Source organism: Dromiciops gliroides, chromosome 1 (genome assembly GCF_019393635.1).
Source record: "Dromiciops gliroides isolate mDroGli1 chromosome 1, mDroGli1.pri, whole genome shotgun sequence".
In the NCBI taxonomy this organism is placed as follows: Eukaryota; Metazoa; Chordata; class Mammalia; order Microbiotheria; family Microbiotheriidae; genus Dromiciops; species Dromiciops gliroides.
The window spans coordinates 68,370,745-68,391,963 of NC_057861.1; the positions used below are offsets into that span (position 1 = coordinate 68,370,745).

The window sequence follows — 21,219 nt, forward strand, 5'->3', positions numbered from 1 at the left end:
GATGAGAAGTGAAGAAGTATAGAAGGAGAAGATAACAGTGCCCAAGACAGAGCTCTGTGGGACACCCATAGTAAGTAGAAGTGATCTGGATGGAGATCTAGCAAAGGAGACAGAGATTAAACACCCTGATGGGATGAGAACCAGGAGAGAGGGGTATCCTGAAAACCCAGAGAGAAGACAATAGGGAGGAGGAGAGAGTGATCAACAATGTCAAAGGCTGCTTGAGGTCAAGAAGAATGAGGATTGAGAAAAGGCCATTGGATTTGGCAACTAAGAGGTCATTGGTTCCTTTGGCAAGAGCAGTTTTAGTGGAATGGTAAGGTTGGAAGCTACATTGTAAGGGATTAAGAAGATTGTAAGAAGAGAGAAAGTGGAAGAGACATTATTGTAGCAACTTTCTCAAGGAGTTTAGCTACAGAAAAAATATAGGGCAAGGGGATGAAAAAATCAAATGCGAGGGTTTTTTTTTTGAGAATAGGGAAGACAGGCATGTTTGTAGTCAGTAAGGAGTGAACCAGTACACAGAGAGAGATATAAGATTAGTGAGAGAGTGGGGATGACTGAGAGGGTAATCTGTTAGAGGAGATGGAATGTAATGAGATCTCTTGTGCAGATAGAGAGGTTTGCCTCTCCATGTTAGAAAGGAAAGAGATAGTGACCCGAGTCATATGAGATGAGGAGGAAGAGAGAAGAGCTCTCAGCTAATGGCTTAAATTTTTTTCATAAAATATAAGTCAAGATTCTCAGCTGAGAGGACTGGAAGAGGGAGAGTCATGGGAGGTTGGAAGAGAGATGAAAAAGTTTGGAAGAACTGTTGCAGAGAGTGTGATAGTGACTTGATAAGGGAGGTACAAAAGGATTTCCTAGTAGCAATGAGGGCCCAATTGGAGTACTCTTTCAGTTCCCAATTCTTTGCCAACACAAAAATTGTTGCTATGATTTTTTTTTATTGGTATACATGAATCCTTTTCTTCTTCCCTTGATCTACTTGGGGTATAACCCTAATAGCTGTATCACTGGGTCAAAAAGAATGCACAATTTAATGGCATTTGGGTCATAGTTCCAAATTCTTTTGGACTAATGTTGGACTAATTCACTACTCCACTAACAGTGTATTAATGTGCCTTTTTCCACATATCCCCTCCAGCATTTGTCATTTTCTTTCTTTTTTGGTCAACTTTGTCAATCTGAAGGATGTGAGGTAGTACCTCAGAGTTGTTTTAATTTGCATTTCTCTAATTATCAATGATTTAGAACATTTTAATATTTCTATTGATAGCTTGGATTTCTTCCTCTGAAGAATATTCTTTGGTCATTTATCAATTGGCTAATATGTTTTATTCCTTTTTGTTTGTTTGTTTTGGTTTTGGTTTTTTGTGGGGCAATGAGGGTTAAGTGACTTGCCCAGGGTCACAGAGCTAGTAAGTGTCAAGTGTCTGAGACTGGATTTGAACTCAGGTACTCCTGAATCCAGGGCCAGTGCTCCATCCACTGTGCCACCTAGCTGCCCAATGTTTTATTCTTATAAATTTTTTATAATTATAGTTATAAATTAGTTTCCTATGTATCTTAAAAATGAGACCTTTATCAGAGAAAATTGCTGCACAGATTTTTTTCTCCACTAATTTTCTGTTTCTCTTCTAATTTTGGCTACATTGGTTTTGCTTATGCAAAAACTTTTAAATTTTATGTAATCAATATTATCCAATTTCCTTCCCATGAACATCTCTATGTCTTGTTTGGTCAGGAGCTCTATCCATAAATCAAATACGTAATTTCTTCTGTACTCCTCTAATTTGTTCATAATGGTATCCTTTATGCTTATATCATGTTCCCATTTGGAGTTTACCTTGGTATACAATGTGAAATGTTAAGTCTACATCTAGTTAGGGGCAGCTAGGTGGTGCAGTGGATAAAGCACCGGCCCTGGATTCAGGAGTTCCTGAGTTCAAATCCAGCCTCAGACACTTGACACTTACTAGCTGTGTGACCCTGGGCAAGTCACTTAACCCCCATTGCCCCACAAAAAACCAAAACCAAAAACAAAACCATAAAAAAAAGTCTACATCTAGTTTCTGCCAGACCATTTTCCAGTTTTCCCAGCAGTTTTTTCAAATGGTGAGTTCTTGTCCCAAAAGCTGGGATCTTTGAGTTAATCAAACACTAAGCTCATTTACTTCTGTATATTGTGTATCCAATCTTTTCACTGTCCAACCTATCCTTTTCTTACCCAGTACCAAATTGTTTTAACAATTATGGCTTTGTAGTATAGTTTGAGATCTGGTACTTCTGGGCCCCTTTCCTTTCTACTTTTTTCATTTATTCTCTTGATATTCTTGATCTTTTGTCCTTCTAGATGAATTGTATTATTTTTTTCTAGATCTATAAAGCAATCTTTTGGTAGTTTAGATGGTGTTAAATTAATTAAGCAAGTTAAATTAATGTAGTATTGTCATTTTTATTATATTGATTTGGCCTACCCATGAGCAATTAATATTTCTATAATTATCTAAATCTGTTTTTGTATAAAGGGTATTTCCTAATTGTTTTCATATAGTTCCTTTGTGTTTTGTGTTTGTATAGTTCTAAATAAACTTTTTTTTTTTTAGTGAGGCAATTGGGGTTAAGTGACTTGCCCAGGGTCACACAGCTAGTAAGTGTTAAGTGTCTGAGTCCGGATTTGAACTCAGGTACTCCTGACTCCAGGGCCAGTGCTCTATCCACTGTGCCACCTAGCTGCCCCCTAAATAAACTTTTAAGAATTTTATAATTTTTTTTTCTTAATAGTATTTTATTTTTTTCTAATTACATGTAAAGATAGGTTTTGTTTGTTTGTTTTTTTTGGTGAGGCAGTTGGGGTTAAGTGACTTGCCCAGGGTCACACAGCTAGTAAGTGTCAAGTATCTGAGGCTGGATTTGAACTCAGGTCCTCCTGAATCCAGGGCCAGTACTCTATCCACTGCACCACCTAGCTGCCCCAACATTCATTTTTGTAAGATTTTGAGTTCCAAATTTTTCTCCCTTCCTCCCTTCTGTTCTCCCTCCCCAAGATAGCAAGCAATCTGATATAGATTATATATGTACAATCATGTTAAACATATTTCCACATTAGTTGTGTTGTGAAAGAAGAATCAGAACAAAAGGGAAACACCACAAGAAAGAAAAAACAAACAAAACAACAACAAAAGTGAAAAGAGTATACTTCAATCTGCATTCAGACTCCATAGTTCTTTTTCTGGATATGGAGAGCATTTTCTATCACGAGTCTTTTGGAATTGTCTTGTATCATTATATTTCTGAGAATAGCTAAGTCATTCACAATTAATCATCAAACACTATTGCTATTACTGTGTACAGTGTTCTCCTGGTTCTGCTCACTTTACTTTGTATCATTTTATATACGTTTTTCCAAATTTTTCTGAAATCATCCTGCTTGTCATTTATTTTAGCACAATAGTATTCCATCAAAATCATATAATACAACTTGTTTAGCCCTTCCCCAATTTATAGGGATCCCCATAATTTCCAATTCTTTGCCACCACAAAAAAGCCACCATAAATATTTTTGTACATATAGCTCCCCTCCTTTTAAAATCTCTTTGGGATACAGACTTAGTAGTATTGCTGGATCAAAGGGCAAGCACAGTTTTATAGTCCTTTGGAATTACCAAATTGTTTTCCAGAATGCAGATCAGTTCACAACTCCACCAACAATGCATCAGTGTCCCAATTTTTCCATATTCCTCCAACGTTTGTTATTTTTCTTTTGTGCCCCCTTAGCCAATCTTCTATTTTTAAGGATTTTTAAAACTTAGTTTTAATATTTTTGATGTCTCCACATTAGCTTCTCACAATTAGTTTTGATTTGGTCAATTCTAATTTTCAGGCAGTTATTTTCTTGGGCAAGGTTTTATGTTCTAAAACCTTGTTTTAACCTGTTGTTCTAAGTTGTTAATTTTCTTTGCATATCTTTCATTTCTTTTCTAATTTTTTCCCTCTCTCATTTGGTTTAAAAAATCATTTTAGCTCTTTCAAAAACAACAACTCTTGCTTTGGCAAAGAATTGGAAATTGAGGGTATGCCCATCAATTGGGGAATGGCTGAACTAGTTGTGGTATATGAATGTAATGGAATACTATTGTGCTATAAGAAATGATGAGCAGGCAGATTTCAGAAAAACCTGGAAAGACTTAAGTGGACTGATGCTGAGTGAAGTGAGCAGAACCAGGAGAACATTATACACAGTAACAGCAATATTGTATGAAGATCAGTTGTGATAGACTTAGCTCTTCTCAGCCATACAATGATCCAAGACAATTCTAAAGGACGCATAATGGAAAATGCTATCCACATCCAGAAAAAAGAACTCTGAATTCTGAATGTAGATTGAACCATACTGTTTCTACTTTTTTCTTTTGAAGTTTTTCCCTTTTGTTTTGATTACTCTTTCACAACATGACTAATGCAGAAATATGTTTAATGTGATTGTACATGTATAATCTATATCAGATTGCTTTCTATCTTGGGGAGAGGGAATGGAAGGGAAAGAGGGAGAAAAACTTGAAACTAAATTTTTTATAAAAACAAATATTGAAAGAGTTGACATTTGTTTAGTGCTGTAAGGTTTACTAGAGGCTTTAAATACCTGATCTAATTTGACACTCACAACAACACTGTAAGAGTGCTATTAGCAGTTTCTGTTTTACAGATAAAGAAAATGATACAGAAATGGAATTAGTTAGAAAGACCTAGTTTTTAAAAAATCAAAAAAACCTCTTGCTTCATCTCTTTTAGGAATTCTGGTTGGACTTGTGTTTAAGATGCATTTTTCTTTGAGGCTTTCCTTATAGATATTTTTTAGTTATTTTCTTCTTCTAGGCTTATGTCTTTAGCTTCCCTGTCACCATAATAACTCTTTTTGGTGGGATTCCTTTTGTGCTTGCCTATTTTTCGAGCCTACTTTTTGATTGTGTACTTTATGTTAGGGCTAAGTTCTGTGCACTTCTGGGGGAATGTCCAAATCGAGCTTATGTCCTCTTGTGTCCATCTCCTGCTTTCATGGCTCTGGATGGGGACCTGCAAGATTTTAGTATTCCCAAAGTGATGTGATCTAATGGCAAAGTCTGGTCACTGCCCTCCTGGTCTGAGATCTGCAAGTTCTTGACATGGTTTGAGGCTGTCAACTTGTCACTGGTTGGAAGTTTAAGTAGGCTACTGTTGAACTTAGGCACTATTAGCCCATTGGGAAGCTCTGCAAGTTCATAGTGACTAAAGTGCTAGCTTTCCTTTGATCTAGGATTTCTGCCCTGATTATTTGACTGCAGCCAGGGCTAGAGGCTAGAATGAAGTCTCTGCTCTGCTCCTGGAATGAGAGCCACATACCCACTGTCTGCTTCTGAACATGTTCCTTGCTCAGTAAACAACTAGAACCCAGATCTCTACCACCCCTAGGTGAAGACCCCTTCCTCAGTCTGCCCTAAATCTGTGACTCAGAACTAAAGAGTAGTGGGCAATAGAGCTGCTAGATGGTAACTATTCCTTCACCCTGCATTGGTTCAGGGATCCCCTGGGATCTCTTTTTGCTCTGATGCTTCCTGACCTGGTGCCTAGTCTTGACCCTCTTTAAATCCCTGGGTACTGGGGCAGCTAGGTGGCACAGTGGATGAAGCACTGGCCCTGGATTCAGGAGGTCGAGCCTCAGACACTTGACACTTAACTAGCTGGGGGGCCCTGGGCAAGTCACTTAACCCTTATTGCCCCACCCAAAAAAAAAATCCCTGGGTACTGGAATACTCTATGTGCTCCTTGCCAGACACTATTCTCAAACCTGAAAACCTATCTGTATCCCTAAGACTCCTTGGGTTAGAAAAATGACAAACTGTGAGTTTTTCTTAGATTCCCCAATCAGAATTCAGTCTGGTGCATTTTCTAGATCTTTGTGGAACAGTTGTAAATGGGGAACTAGGCTCTACTTCTCCTTGCTACTCTACCATCTTGACTCTGCTTCCCCTTCTTACACTTTTTCACTTGTTTGTTGTTTGTTTGTTTGTTTTGCAGGGCAATGGGGGTTAAGTGACTTGCTCAGGGTCACACAGCTAGTAAGTGTCAAGTGTCTGAGGCTGGATTTGAATTCAGAATCCAGAGCCAGTGCTTTATCCACTGTGCCCCCTAGTTGCCCCCCCCCACTTCTTACACTTTTAAAAGGAATACTTTATCCTTCCTGTTAACTTGCTAAGTGGGGAAACATTCCTGACCTCTTTTAGGAGGGAACAGTTACTTACTTGGTGATGGCAGAAATATAAATGTCATACATTTAATACAGGTCACAGTAAAATTAACCCTATTTTCCATAGTTACTGGGAGCAAAGTCCCATTCCTTGCCATTCTTGCTAGTAGCTTCCTTAAAGAACTGTTATGACAAACTGCTTTTGGAGTAGTCTTCAATGCCAGAAATTACTGGTTTTCACCTCGTTAGCACCTTAACAGTCACACCCAACTTCCCTTCTCTTCTCTAAGCTGGCTCTTACCAATCTTTTCACACCAGTTTGTCTTACTTAGTTTAATTTACCTTATCAATTCATCTCCCTCCTTGAATTCGCTTTCTCCTCCTTCCCCTCCCTCCTCCTCCTTCCCCTCCCTCCTCCTCCTTTTTCTGCTCTGGTTCTCTCCCTTCTTCACCTGCTCCTCTCCTTTCTTTTCTTCATAAGGTCTAGTCTATGTTTTCTTATCACTTGAGCTAAAATCCTCATCTTTAGCCCAAGTCCTACGTTTCCTTTAATCTTACATCTTCTTCTCTTTAGTCTTTCTTCAGCTTGAGTCCTTTTTCTCAAGTCCCCTCAAATTTTCCATCCTCAAGTTCAGTCTTTGGCCTTTGGCACAATTCCAAAGTCTTCCAAATAATTTTCACAGTGCCTTCTCCAACTTAACTCCACCAGTTCTCTTTCCCACAAAAACTCTACTTCCCTTTCCACAACCAAGATATTTTCTTGAACTCAGCTCCCCTTTCAAAACTAGGTGTCCTAAGTCTCAGATTCCCTCCCTCAAATCAGACATCATGATTCTCAGCAACTCTCTCACAACCTAGACAAAACAATCAAGCAAAAATAATTTCCCACATTGGCCACGTCCAGAAATGTATCATCACCTTTCTCTCTCAGGAAGTAGGTAGCATGCTTCATCATCAGTCCTTTGGTATCATGAGTGGGCAATGTATTAATCAGTTTTTAAGTTTTTCAGAGTGGTTTGTCTTTATGATGTTATTATATAAACTGTTCTCCTGGTTTTGCTTCCTTCACTTTGTATCAGTTTGTATAACCTTTCCAGGTTTTTCTGAAACTATGCCCTTCATTATTTCTTATAGCACAATAGTATAGCATCACATTTATAACAGCAAAATTTATTCAGCTCTTGGGCACACTCAGTTTCCAGTTCTTTGCCAATAAAAAAAAAAGCTGCTATAAATATTTGAGTACATGTGGGTCCCTTTTCCTCTTTTATCTTTTTGGGGCATGGGCCTAATAATTATATTGCTGGGTCAAAGGGTCTGCATGTTTTAGTTTGGGGGTATAGAGCCAAATTGTTTTCCAGAATGACTAGATCAATTCACAGTTCTATCAATAGTGCATTCATGGGCCTGTTTTCCCATAATTCAGAATCCAACATTTATCATTTTCTTTTTTGTCATCTTTGTCATTCTGATGGGTATGAGGTGGAACCTTAGAGTTGCTTTAGTTTTCATTTCTCTAATTATTAGTTATTTGCAACATTTTTATATGCCTATTTATAGTTTGATTTTTCCCTCTGCCTTTTGGAGGCAGCTGGTGGTATAGTGGATAGAATGTTGGGCCTGGAATCAGAAAGACCTGAGTTAAAATCTAGACACTAGCTGTCTGACACTTAACTTCTATTTCCCTCGGTTTACTCAGCTAAAAAATGGAGTTAATAATAGCACCTACTTAACAGGATTTTTATGAGGATGAAAGGAGATAAAATTTGTAAAGTGTTTAGCCCAGTTCCTGGCACACAGTAGGTGCTATATAAATCCTTTTTTCCTTCCTCTTACCTTGAAAACTGCTCATATCCTTGAATAATTCATCAATCAGGGAATTCCTCTTATTCATATACATGTGAATCAGTTCCTTATATAGCTCAAAAATAAGATCTTTATCAGAAAAACTTGCTGCAAAGATTTTCCCCCCTAATCAACTGTTTCTCTTCTAATTTCAGATGCAAAGGCTTCATTTTATGGAATCAAAATTGTCTATTTTATCTTCTGTGGGATTCTCTCTCTTTTGTTTGGTCATAAAATGTTTCCTATTCACAGATCCAAACGTCTCTTCCTTATTCTTCTAAACTGTTTACATTGTAACCTTTTTATAACTAACTTATCTATCTAACCTTCATTTAGAGGTTATCTTGGTGTATAGTATGAGGTATTGATCTAAACCTAATTTCTCTTTAATTGCTTTCCTGTTTTCTCAGGTTTTTTTTTTTTTAATGATAAATCATTATCCTAATAGCTGTGGTCCTCTGGATTTATGGAACTCTAGGTCTCTAGGTTTTGTTTTTGTACATTGTGTCACTAGTCTGTTGCACTGATTGACCTATTTTTTTTTAACAACTTCCAAATTTTTTTTGATGATTGCTGCTTTGTAATATAGTTTGAAATCTGGCATAGCTATTTCCCATTCCTTCCCACTTCTTTTTGTTATTTCCCTTGAACTTTTTGATCTTTTGTTCCTTTTTGATCTTTTCTTTCTAGTTCTCTAAAATAATACTCTGGTATGGCACTGAATAAGAATATTTAGGTATTATTTTCATTTTTATTACACTGGCTATGGGGGCAGCTAGGTAGAACAGTGGATAAAGCACCAGCCCTGAATTCAGGAGGACCTGAGTTCAAATCCAGCCTCAGACACTTGACACTTACTGTGTGACCTTGGGCAAGTCACTTAAACCTTATTGCCCCACAAAAAAAAATATACTGGCTTAGCCTACCTTCCAGCAATTCATATTTCTCCAATTCATTAGCTATTTCCATAAAGTTTATAATTGTACTCACATAATTCTTTTGTGTGTGGGGGGGTAGATAATATTTCATATAGACTATAGTTTTCAATGGAATCTCTTTTTGCTAAGCTTTGTTGGCAAGATACAGACATGTCTGTAATTTGTGTGAATTTATTTTACATCCTGCAACTTTGCCCAAGTTATTATTTTAATTAATTTTAATTGACTAAAAATTTTTTCTTTACTTCAAATCTAAATTTGTCTCTTGGAAACTTCTATCCATTTCTCCTAGTCCTGTCTGTTGGGGCCAAAGAAAGCAAAACGAATTCCTCTTCCACATGTGAACCTTTCAAATGCTTGAAGACAGCTACTATTTTCTGCCAAGTCTTCTCTTTTCCAGGCTAAATGTCTCCAGTTCCTCCAAATGATCCTTATACTGGCATAGAAGAGGTCCTTCATTATTCTGATTATCCTTCTCTGAAAGTAGTTAGCTAGGTGGTGCAGTGGATAAAGCACTGGCCCTGGAGTCAAATCCAGCCTCAGATGCTTGACACTAACTAGCTGTGTGACCCTGGACAAGCCACTTAACCCTGATTGTCATCTTGTCTCTGGACCCAGATGGCTCTGGAGGAGAGAGTGAATAAGGCTAATGACTTTGCACAGCCCTCTTACTTAAATCCAAATCACTGCAAGTCATGACATCTCCTCTGGATGTCATGGTCCTCTTGAAGAACAAACCTTTTTCTGAATATTCTTTGGTTTATCAATATCCTTCCCAAACTGAATACTTCCAGGGCAGAGTACAAAGAAACCATCACCTTTCCTTCATGGAATCTGTGCTTTTCTTAATGCAGCCCCAGATTATATTAGCTTTGTTGGCCATCATGTCATACTTGACTCACATGAAGCTTGCATTCTGCTAAATTCCCCAGATCTTTTCCAGACAACTACTGTCTAACCATGTCACTTCCAGCTTGCATTTCTCCAATTGACTTTTTGAAATGAAAGACTTTACATTTTTCCCTATTAAGTTTCATCTGGTTAGATTCAGCCCAATGCACTTGACTGCCAAGATCTTTGTAGATTCATGTGGTACAGATAGGATGCTGGGTTAGGAAGACTTATCTTGAGTTCAAATCTGGCCTCAGACACTTACTAGCTCTGTGACCCTGGGTAAGTCACTCAGTCCTGTTTGCCTCAGTTCCCTCATCTGTAAATGAGCTGGAAAAGGAAATGGCAAACCACTCTAGTATCTTTGCCAAGAAAAACCCAAATGGGGTCACAGAGTCTTGGACATAACTGAAATGACTGAACAACAACAAATCTGTCATCCAGTGTGCTTCTTCCATATGGTTGTCCCTTCCTTTTCTGGAAAGTCACTATCTTTAATAATGTGATAAAATGAGATAACATATATACAGTGCTTTGCAGACTTTAAAGGATGACAAAATAGTAAATGATGTATTATAGATAGTAAATATTTTAGAATTTTGTCAGGAAGCAAAGTCAAGTTCACAGGTCTGTTAAATTATATTCTAATCCCTTTTTTTCTAAAAATCAAGACATTTGCTCTTCTCCAGCCCTATGATAGCCTCTGCCAGTTCCTTGAACATATGATTAAAGGAAGCTGTGATTATAACCACCACCATAACAAACATTTTTAAGTATTTAAAAGTTTGTAGAGTCACATTGTGATTTAAGTCTCACCTTACGTTACCTGGGAGGTAGTACTTCAGGTATTATTCTTCACATTTTATAAAAGAAACTCAGAGAACTCAGAGAAGTTAAAAGCAAATTGTCCCTGGTCACACAGTTCATGTTAGAGGCAGATTTTGAAACCAAGTCTCCTTGAATCTAAGTCTACCACTCTACTACTTCACACCCTGGCCTGGGAGACTTAAATTCATCAAGGACATCCAAGTGTCTTCCTGCTATCTTTTTATGTTAGGACACTGTGCTCATCTTCCTGCATCTTTATTGTAAGTTTTCTTGCTGACACCACAGTACCCACTTCTATTACGCTTGCAATCCATTGAAATCCCAAGATCCTTTGCTCTCTAGCCATGCCTTCCCCACCTAATACTTGTAAAATTGATTTTTTTCCCCACTTCTAAACCATAATTCAGAACCACATCACTGGTCTTACATAGGCTAGGTTTAATTTCGTGTGCTTTGAAACCTGTAATACTCTTTTTAGCTAGTATCTTCACCCAAAGTTTCCTTCTGGAACATAAGAATTTGGAATACTTCTAAGTGTCTATATAAAAGGTAAAAAAAGAAAATGTCCTGTCAGCTCAGGCTAACAATATGTTGAATACAGGGCAGGCCTCATTTATTGTTTTTTAAAAAGGCAAAACAGAAAAGTTTTGTATCTAAACCCAAAGCAAAACAAATTCTTCTTCCCTCTTGCAGGCCTCCCCCTCCCTCCAGGGACTTTAGAACATTCAGTTTTACCCTGTGTGTGGGTTCCCCTGAAAGGGAAAACATGGGGTAACTTGAGAATTGATTCCTTTGCCCTGGACATGCACAGTCCACATATCTCCCAGTACTAATGGAGAGTAAGGTTTGGGTTTCCTCTTCTGTATGGTGTCTCTGGCTTTTATTACTCTGTGGTATTGGTTCCTGTTTGGTCCAAGACCACCTTTCCTTCTCCATATGTTTGTTAATGAACTGTTCCATCACTAAAACACCCTCAGTCCACTGAAGTTGTCTCTGCTTCCTTTAGTTCCTGGCTTAACCCAGGAATTCCTTGCTGTTCTCCTGCTCTAATGGCTGCTTTCTCTGGGACCACTGGGTTTCCTCCTCTCTTGAGACCACATGGTTTCCTCGGAGGAACCTCACAGGAGCATAGGCTTCTCTACTAGGGACCCAAGTCAATGTGTCTGTGCATAGCCCCTCTCCTATCTCCCTCTCTTAGAGCTCCGGTTCTTTTCATCTGTTTCTATATGTCTCTGCTCTCTTGTTTAAATTCAAGGACATATCCCAGTTGCAAGACAGCCCATGGCTCAATTAATTTTCCTCAAACTGGGTCATTATGAGGACATTCACACTACGTATAGTAAAATTTTTCTGAAAAGACTAAGGGAACTCTTCAGCCAGCTTAGGTTTTAATTTTTTTCTTATATAGTATTTTATTTTCTGCTAATTAAAACAATTTTCAACATTTGTTTTTAAAATTTTGAGTTTCAAATTCTCTCCCTCCCTCCCCACTCTACTCACTGAGAAGGCAAACAATAGGTTACACATGTGTAGTCATGCAAAGCATATTTCCATATTAGTTATGTTGTAAAAGAAAACATAGAAAAAAGAAAAACAAGAAAAAGAAAGTTTAAAAAAAAGGTATGGGGGCAATAGGTGGCACAGTGGATAGAGCACTTGCCCTGGAGTCAGGAGGACCTGAGTTCAAATCTGGCCTCAGACACTTAACACTTACTAGCTGTGTGACCTTAGGCAGGTCACTTAACCCCAATTGCCTCACACACACACACACAAAACAAAAACAAAAACAAAAACAAGTATGTTTATATATATAAAACCTATATCAGATTGCTTGCTGTCTAGGGGAGGGAGGGAGAAAAATTTGAAATTCAAAATCTTATATAAACAAATGCTGAAAACTATCTCTACATGTAACTGGAAAATAATAAAATACTTTTATTTTTTAAAAAAGCATGCTAGATTTGTATTCAGGCACCATCAGTTCTTTCTCTGGGGATGGATAGCATTTTTCATCCCAAGTCCTTCAGAGTTGTCTTGCATCACTGTATTGCTGAGAATAGCATCTTACGACAATGCTATTATTGTATACAATATTCTCCTGGTTCTACTCATTTCACTTTGCATCAATCACATAAGTCTTTACAGGTTTTTTTTTTTTCTGAGAGTATCTTACTCATCATTTCTTTTAGCACAATAGTATGCCATCACAAACATATACTACAACACATTCAGCCATTCCCCAATTGATGGAAATCCCTTCAATTTCCAATTCTTTGCTGCCAGAAAAGAGCTGCTATAGAGAATTGTGTATACATAGATCCTTTTCCTTTTTGTTTTTTAGCCCTTTTGGAACACAGACCTAGTCATAGTATTGCTGAGTCAAAGGGTATGCATGGTTTTATAGGCCTTGGTCATTAGTTCCCAATTGTTCTACATAATAGTTGAATCGCCAACTTAGATTTTTAACAGATATGTACATGAGACAGAAACAAAGCCTGGTAATAGAAATTGACTAGACAAATGTGGTGCAGGCCTGGAAAAATGGCGTCGGGAATGCTAAAGCTCAGAGTGAGCTGAAGCTGGTGAGGGAAGCCAAAGACTACAAAAAAGAAGGAATGAACATTTATATAGCACCTACTATATGCCAGGTATGCACTTTTAAACAATTATTCCTGTTTGATCTTCACAACAATCCTGTGAGATAGGTGCTGTTTTTATCTCTATTTTACAGTTGAGGAAACTGAGGTAGACAGAGGTTGGCTAAATGACTTGCCCTGCTGGTATTTAAAGCTGATCATTCTGATTCCAGCTCTTTATCCACTAAGTCACCTACCAAGGTTTGTTTTGTTTGTTGGGAGAAAAAGATAAAAGAAGGGATGGATCTTTGTTTGAGGGTGGATAGGATGATGGTAATTTACCAAGGAGACAAAGTAGAGCTGCTGTACTTATTTTAATTGTTTTCTGGGCATATAATTACTTATGTGCTAGAATAACAAAACAAAAAATGACTAATAGGGAATTGAAACCCAAGATAAGGAAGGAGACAGCTTTGGTTCCAAGGAGTAGAATTAATTCAATGAAAGCAAGTCACCTAGCCCAGATGAACTATCTTCCTTGGTCCTGAAAGAATTGTCATTTTTGATTACTAAGAGAATGTCAATGATATTTTGAAAGACGATAGAAAAAATAGGAGAGGTACCACAAGATTAAGGTGTGCTAGAGTGGTGTTTTCTTTTGGGTGTGGGTTGGACTAGATGGTCACTGATGTCCCTTCCAGCTCTAATTCCATGATTCTGTGATATTGGTGATATAATAAAGGCCTCATCAATAAGTGGCAAAGAGGATCCAGGACAGTGTCCAAGAGTATATCCCCAGCATTCCCAAATGTAAGACTTAAGGTTTTCATCCTTACCTATTGAATTTCATCCTATAGATTAGTTTTAGCCTGCCATGAAGTTTTTGAATCCCAAACTGTGTCATCCAGTGTGTGAGCTATTCCTAAGCACCTTTGTATCATCTCTTTACCCAAGTCATGACAAAAAAAAAATGTTCAACAACATAGATCCTCGGGCACTCTTTTGGAGACTATCTTCCAAACTGCCATTGAACCATTAATGACTCCTCTTGGGTTCCAGCCATTCAAGTATTTCTTTCTTTCTTTTTTTAAAAATGTAATAAACATTTTTTAATAGTTTTGGGTTTCCATTTTTATCCCTGCTACCCACCCTCCCCTCCCCCCTCTCTGAGGTGGCAAGCAATCAGACATAGGTAATACATGTGCAATACTTTATCATATTAGTCATTTTGTATAAGAAAACTTGAATAAAAGAAAAAAATGAAAGAAAGTGAAAAATAGCTTGCTTCAGCCTGTTCCATCAATATCAGTTCTTTCTTTGGAGGTGGATAGTATGTTTCATCAATAGTCCCTTGGGATTGTCTTGGGTCATTGTATTGTTAAGAATAGTCAAGTCATTCACAGTTCTTTATCAAACAATATTTCTCTCTCTGTGCACAATGTTTTCTTGGTTCTGCTCACTTCACTATACATCATTTCATACATGTCTTTCCAGGCCTTTCCATTCAACTATTTCTTAATTCACAGATCTTTATAAATCTATGCTTTTCCATCTTTCCCACAAAAATAGAATGGGATACCTTGCCCAGTGCTTTGCTAAAAAATCTAGGTAAACTATAGATACAGAATTACCCTGATGTATCAGTCTTAGAAGCCCTGCTGAAAGTCATTCCCCAAGTGAGAAGTAGTCAAAAGATATGAATAGGCAGTTTTCAGATGATGAAATTAAAGCTATCTACAGACATATAAAAATGTTCTCAATCACTACCAATTAGAAAAATGTAAATTAAAACTACTCTGAGGTATCACCTCACACCTATCCTATTGGCTAATATGACAAAAATGGAAAATGATAGATGTTGGAGAAGATGTGGGAAAATTGGAACACTCGTGCCCTGTTGGTGGAGCTGTGAACTGATCCAACCATTCTGGAGAGCAATTTGGAACCATGCCCCAAAGGCTATAAAACTGTACATACCCTTTGGCCCAACAATACCACTACTAGGTCTATATCCCAAGGAGATCATAAAAAAGGGGAAAGGAACCACATGTACAAAAATATTTATAGCTGCTCTTTTTGTTGTAGCAAAGAATTGGAAATTGAGGGGATGCCCATCAATTGGGGAATGGCTAAGCAAGTTGTGTTATGTGAATGTAATGGAATACCATTGTGCTATAAGAAATGATAAGCAGATGGATTTCAAAAAAACCTGGAAGGATTAACATGAATTGATGCTGAGCAAAATGAGCAGAACCAAAAGAATATTGTATACAGTATAGACAACATTGCATGATGATCAACTGATAGACTTAACTCTTCTCAGCAATACAGTGATCCAAGACAATGCCAAAAGACTTATGGTGGAAAATGCTCTCCACATTTAGAAAAAGAACTATAGAGTTTGAATGCAGATTGAAGCATGCTATTTTCACTTTTGTTGGTGCTTTTTTGTTATTGTTCTTGCTTATTCTTTCTTGTGTTTTTTTTTCCCTTTTGATCTAATTCTTCTCTTACAACATGACTAATGTGGAAATATGTTGGTTTATTTTTTAAAAAAGAAACCCTGCTGAAAATGGAAATGAGATGCTGTGACCTAGGCCTCCAGCTCCCCTCCCACAATGCAAGTGTTCTAGGCTCCATTTTCCCTTACATGTTATGTTTTGGGTAACCTGGACTTCAGAATCCCATCTGTAGCCCAGCTGCCCTGAGCCACCAGTTTTCTTCCTACAACTCTAGGCCTTTTGGGCCTCCATCTCCCCTGCCACATCACAGAGGCCCATGCTCCAACGTTGGCCCACAGCTATCTTGGATCACCAGTTTGCCTCCCATAATTCAGGTACACTTGGCCCACACCCCACATATACAGATGCCACACAATAGATGACTTTACTCCTTTATCATCACTTTCACTGTCTTCCCCAAACCTGAAGCTGGGCCTGGGGAAACCCTCTCTAGTCCCCTGGGGGAAGATTTGGGAAATGGGTCCTCCTCTAGAGTCCTCCCTGCCTTTCCCACCCCAGGGGTAAGAGCATTTGAAAGGGCTCTGGGCCAGCCTCCTGTGCCTAGCATCTCCTTGGCCTGACCCTGCCAGGCTCCCTGGGTGGGGGCCCCTAAACTTTAAAATCCCTCCCCAGCCCTTGCTGGGGGCATCTGGCCCTCTAGCCCTCCAGACAAGGGGGAAGGCTACTTAGCCACCCCCAGAGCACTCTTCATGGCTTCGTACACCACATAGCTGATGCCCACTGCTGGCAGCACCTTCAGGAGGGTGGGTGTCACCCCCCGGTACAGGCCGGGCATGCCTTGCTGGGCTAGGATCTTTCCAAAGACACCTCGCATGGTGGGATTTGAGCCCTCCACAGTGTCTGTGAAGTATAAGGGAAAGGGTGGGACTGGCATCAGGGAAAGAAGCCAGATGTGGTCAGGGGTCTCCTGCTCTGTCTCCCACCAAGGGGACTAGTAGAAATGAGATTTGATTCCCAGAGCCCTCAAAGGTGGTAAATCCACAGCAAGGAGGAAATTAAGGAAATGTAGTCTCCCACCCCCAAGTGTTCCCTCTCTATGACCTACTTTGGTCTGCTAGGCTTTTATCCATCCCTTCCAAAATTCTGCTACCCTGGGCTCCCAGCTCCTTTCTGATGCTAGCGGGATCTCAACACAGATGTTCTGGGCCCCTGGTACCCATTAGAATTTTGGAAAAGTGGGTATTTCTTTTTTTTTATTTAAGTGAGGCAATTGGGGTTAAGTGACTTGCCCAGGGTCACACAGCTAGTAAGTATTAAGTGTCTGAGGCCAGATTTGAACTCAGGTACTCCTGACTCCAGGGCTGGTGCTCTATCCACTGCGCCACCTAGCCGCCCCAAAGTGGGTATTTCAATGGGGGGAAGAGAGAGATCAAACTAGAGAGTGTCTTACCTTGGGCCTGCATCCTTGTCCGCACCAGTGTCAGGGGGTAGCTGGCCATCTGACCACAGGTACTGGACAGTGTGACGGACAATAGGCTTACCATCCCACTGGGATTGTTTGATTCGAACCCTAAGTAGAGCCAAACCCACCTGAGCAACTATAAAGAGGGGAAAAATTGGAGGGGGCATTGTTGGCCCAAAAGCTTTGTGTCCTTGAGCACCCTCTTCCTTTTGAAGCCTTTCCCCTTGCCCTCAGTGAGCCCCCATCCCCTCGCTGAGACCCCAACTCCCTCAGTGATCTGCAGTCCTGTCACTGAGAGGCCCTGGGCAGCCTGTGCCCTGGGGTCCCTGACCTTATAGACGGCCAAGTCGGTGCAGGCATAGGGCACGATGCCCAGCATGTTGGGCAAGTAGCCCCGATAGAAGGCTCGGGCTCCCTCACGCCCTAGGATCTGGCGCGCACAATCCAGTAGCCCGTCATACTGGCCCGTCCGCCGGAGCATCAGCCGGGTCTTCAGTACCTGGAGTTGGAGTCAGAGGATCTGTGTTCGAATCCGTGCTCTGCTACTTACTAGGCGTGTGATTTAGGGCAAGTCCCTTCATTTTCCTGGCCCTCAGTTTACTCATCTGTAAAATATTCAAGTTGGACTAGATGGTTTCTAAAGCTTCTTCCAGCTCTAAATCTTGGGGTTCTATGGGGTGCCTGGGCCTGGAGAATGTCCTTGGAAGATAGGAGGGGGTGGACATCCTGCCCCCACCCCCACCCCCAGCCTTGTCATGCAGAACCCCAGAGAGAATGGCCTGGTTTGAGATACTCAGGAGAATGGGGGCCCAGGCTTCTTGTCTCATCCCCCAGTCAGGTCCGTCCCACCTAATTAGATGGAGGCAACCATGAATTAGGAGCTCACCTCCATGGGGTTGATGAGAGTCTGGGAGATGGCCACCGCCAGGGAGCTAGCCAGGATTCGCTCATGAAAGGGTTGTGGGGTTTTCTGGTTGCAGAAGGAAGTTTTACACTGTGGGAGGTGAGGAAGCAAGAGGGGAGCAGAGGGTAAGGGAAGAGCCCATAGTCTTCTCCCTACCCTCAGACTCTCTCTCAATTCCTTCCCCTCCCCAATCCTCTCCCCCAAATCCTTCTCCTGACCTCCCAAAGTCCTCAGGGCCATCCCTGTAACCTCTTGCTCCTCTAACCCCAAAAGGCCGGAGAGAAGAAAGAAGGGGATCCCAGGTGAAATGGACGGGTTGTGGGTACTATCGGACAGGGCATGATACAAAGAGTGGGCACTTGGAGGGCTGATAGAAAAAGAGGTTCAGAGTCAGAGTGAGAACCGGGTGAGGGATAGTCCACACATTAAGGAAAGGGTGAGTGAGGGGACCTGGATCAGAAACAAGGGGAGAATTAGGATAAAGAAGCAGTGGGGCTGAGGTCGAGAGTGAAGATCAGAACCTGGATCTGGTGCAGAGCTGGGGTCTAGGACAGGGGACGGTATAGTTCCGGGTCTGTGCCAGAGTTAGGACCTAGGTCAGGGTCAGAGTCCGGGTGTCCAGGGGGGATGTGGGAATAACCTCAGCCTCTCCTCCGCACCTGCTCAAAGACGGAGAACTTGATGGCGTACTCGGGTGCGATCTTGAGCACATTGATTCCATTTCCCCGCCACAGGGAGCTGATTCCACCTTCTTGGATCATGCTCCGCATCCCCCCCAGCAAGTTCATGATGTTTGTCTTGGAGGCGTAGACCTGGGTGCGCAGGGAGAGGATGGCCCCGTCCGTCCGTCCCCAGTCAGCTCTCGTGGCTACCCTGCATCACTGCTCCCGCCCCCATCACTATCCTCCCGTCGTCCCTGTCCGCAGCCTTGCCCCCAGATCAGTCCCCTTATGTATCCCGGGCCTGTCCGCACCTGCATGAAGACTTTAGCCCTGTCCAGCGGGGCGGTCCCAGTGCGTGACACAGCACCAGCCACAGCCCCTGAGACCAGGAACTTCCACCACACTGCTTTGTTGCTCTCCTGCAGCACTTCTACCGGGACCATCAGCTGTTCACCGGTGTCCAGGACCTGGCCGGACCAAGTCCCAGGGTCCCCATAAACCAACTCATTACTCCAACCCACAGAAAACTACCCCCCTCCCCCGACTTTAATCACTGGGGTTGAGAGGACCCTGATTGGTTATCTTCTCAGTGACTGTCTCTTCCAGGATGCATTTTTGGACTGAGGTGTAAAGTCCTGCCCTAGCCTCTGCTTTGCCAGCCCCTCCTACTCTTTTTTTTTTTTTGCAGGGCAATGGGGGTTAAGTGGTCACACAGCTAGTAAGTGTCAAGTGTCTGAGGCCAGATTTGAACTCAGGTCCTCCTGAATCCAGGGCTGGTGCTTTATCCACTGCGCCACCTAGCTGCCCCCTCCCTCCTACTCTTTGTACCATCCCATGAGTCCCTTCCTTCCCCCATGGGACCTAGCCAGGCAGCCGGACCCTGTATGTGCCTAGAAGAGGTCTACAGAGAGTGTATGGGCAATGTGACCTTTACCCCCACCCTGGGAACAAGGGCCTTGGAGATCTCTAGTCTGAACTTGGCCCTGTGAGTTCACCTGCTGTTTCTCCTGGTGGTGGTAGGGGTGGGGCCCAAAACTCTGGATATAAGAGTCGGGATCCTCGTCATGAGTCTCCATGGTGGTGGGCATGGGAGGGTGGGAGAGGCCTGGGAGAGAGGGTTTCCTTCCAGGGCTCTGGCTCCCTCCTGCTTGGCCACTCCAGAGCACAGGGAGGGAGGGACCCCTTGGAACCCTGGCCCCATCCTTGGGGAGGAGCCTTGATGTCACAGAATCATTGGAGAACTTAATGAATTCTGTTACCTTGGCAACCAGAATGGCATCTAACTTGGGGGAGTGAAATTCCCCAAAGTTGCAGACTTATAGAATATTTGTGGTAGGAAGGCTCCTAGAAAAAAGTCAGTCCAACTTCATTGTATTATTTGATTAAGAATATTTAATAATCCTATTGAAAAATTGTATCATTATTAAAATTCTCTAAGCCTCTTGGGCGATTAGAGATGTTATTCCTTTCCCTTTAAAATGTCTTATAGATTGTTAAGAATAGTTCAGGTTTAGTGGTTTAAGATTTACAAAGGGCTTTTCTCATAAGAACCCTGTGAGGCAGATAGTGTAGGAACTATTATCTCCAATTTACAGAAGAGGAAACTGAGGCTTAGGAGGTTAAGTGACTTGCCCAGATCCACACAGCTGATAAAGGTCAAATAAAAATTTGAACTTGAACTTCTATTTCCTGACTCAAAGCTTGATGTCACTTACACAAGAAGCTACCACCAACTTCTAGAAGGGCCTTTAGAGATCACCCTCCCCTGCCCCCACCTCCCTTTGGCTATTGGTCCAATGAAGCCTAAGGAGCCCTTCTCCTAATCAAAATTTTAAATGCATAAATGAATACAAAGAATTACAAAGGGAACCAATTATATTGAAATAGTTATGTGTGTGTGTGTATATATATATATACATATATATATATATAAACAAATTAATGAATCCTCTGAATTCTATCCAAGGACCCTAACAGTCCATGGACCCTAGGTTAAGAACCCCTGGTTTTGGGGGCAGCTAGGTGGTGCAGTGGATAGAGCACCGGCCCTGGAGTCAGGAGTACCTGAGTTCAAATCCAGCCTCAGACACTTAACACTTACTATCTGTGTGACCCTGGGCAAGTCACTTAACCCCAATTGCCTCACAAAAAAAAAAAAAAGAACCCCTGGTTTTAGTTAACCCCTTTATTTTACATGTGAGGAAACTGAGGTGAAGAGGCTTAATCTGCCCTCACCAACTAGGAGGCATAAACTGAGATTTAAACCCAGGTCTAACCTCCTCGAGAGGTAAAAGACTTGAAAGCGGAAGTCTTTGTTCCTAACTCACTATATGTATGACCTTCTTTGAAAATATTCTTTCCTGACTGCCTATCTTTGAGGAAACATGATCATTGAGATCCTTTCTAGCTAGGGCATTCTTTGAGT

General features: G+C 41.1%; 1 protein-coding gene across 1 annotated transcript; it reads right to left on the reverse strand.

Annotated features, from left to right (window-relative positions):
* Nucleotides 1-16,487: 16,487 nt before the first annotated feature.
* On the reverse strand, nt 16,488-19,870 carry SLC25A41 (solute carrier family 25 member 41). The gene is made up of 7 exons (XM_043976914.1): nt 19,790-19,870; nt 19,106-19,261; nt 18,792-18,944; nt 18,115-18,222; nt 17,560-17,727; nt 17,217-17,364; nt 16,488-16,666 (listed from the first exon to the last, which is right to left on the reverse strand). The coding sequence occupies exons 1-7, from the start codon at nt 19,868-19,870 to the stop codon at nt 16,488-16,490; spliced, it is 993 nt and encodes a 330-aa protein (XP_043832849.1).
* Nucleotides 19,871-21,219: the final 1,349 nt, after the last annotated feature.

What these genes read in the sequence shown, in the direction of transcription:
- SLC25A41 (XM_043976914.1), bottom strand. Translation starts at nt 19,870, where the DNA reads ATGGAGACTCATGACGAGGATCCCGACTCTTATATCCAGAGTTTTGGG. An exon ending in CCGACTTGGCCGTCTATAAG is followed by an intron (nt 17,365 to 17,559) that starts GTCAGGGACCCC and finishes CCCTCTTTATAG; the next exon opens with TTGCTCAGGTGGGTTTGGCT. An exon ending in GACAAGGATGCAGGCCCAAG is followed by an intron (nt 16,667 to 17,216) that starts GTAAGACACTCT and finishes TATACTTCACAG; the next exon opens with ACACTGTGGAGGGCTCAAAT.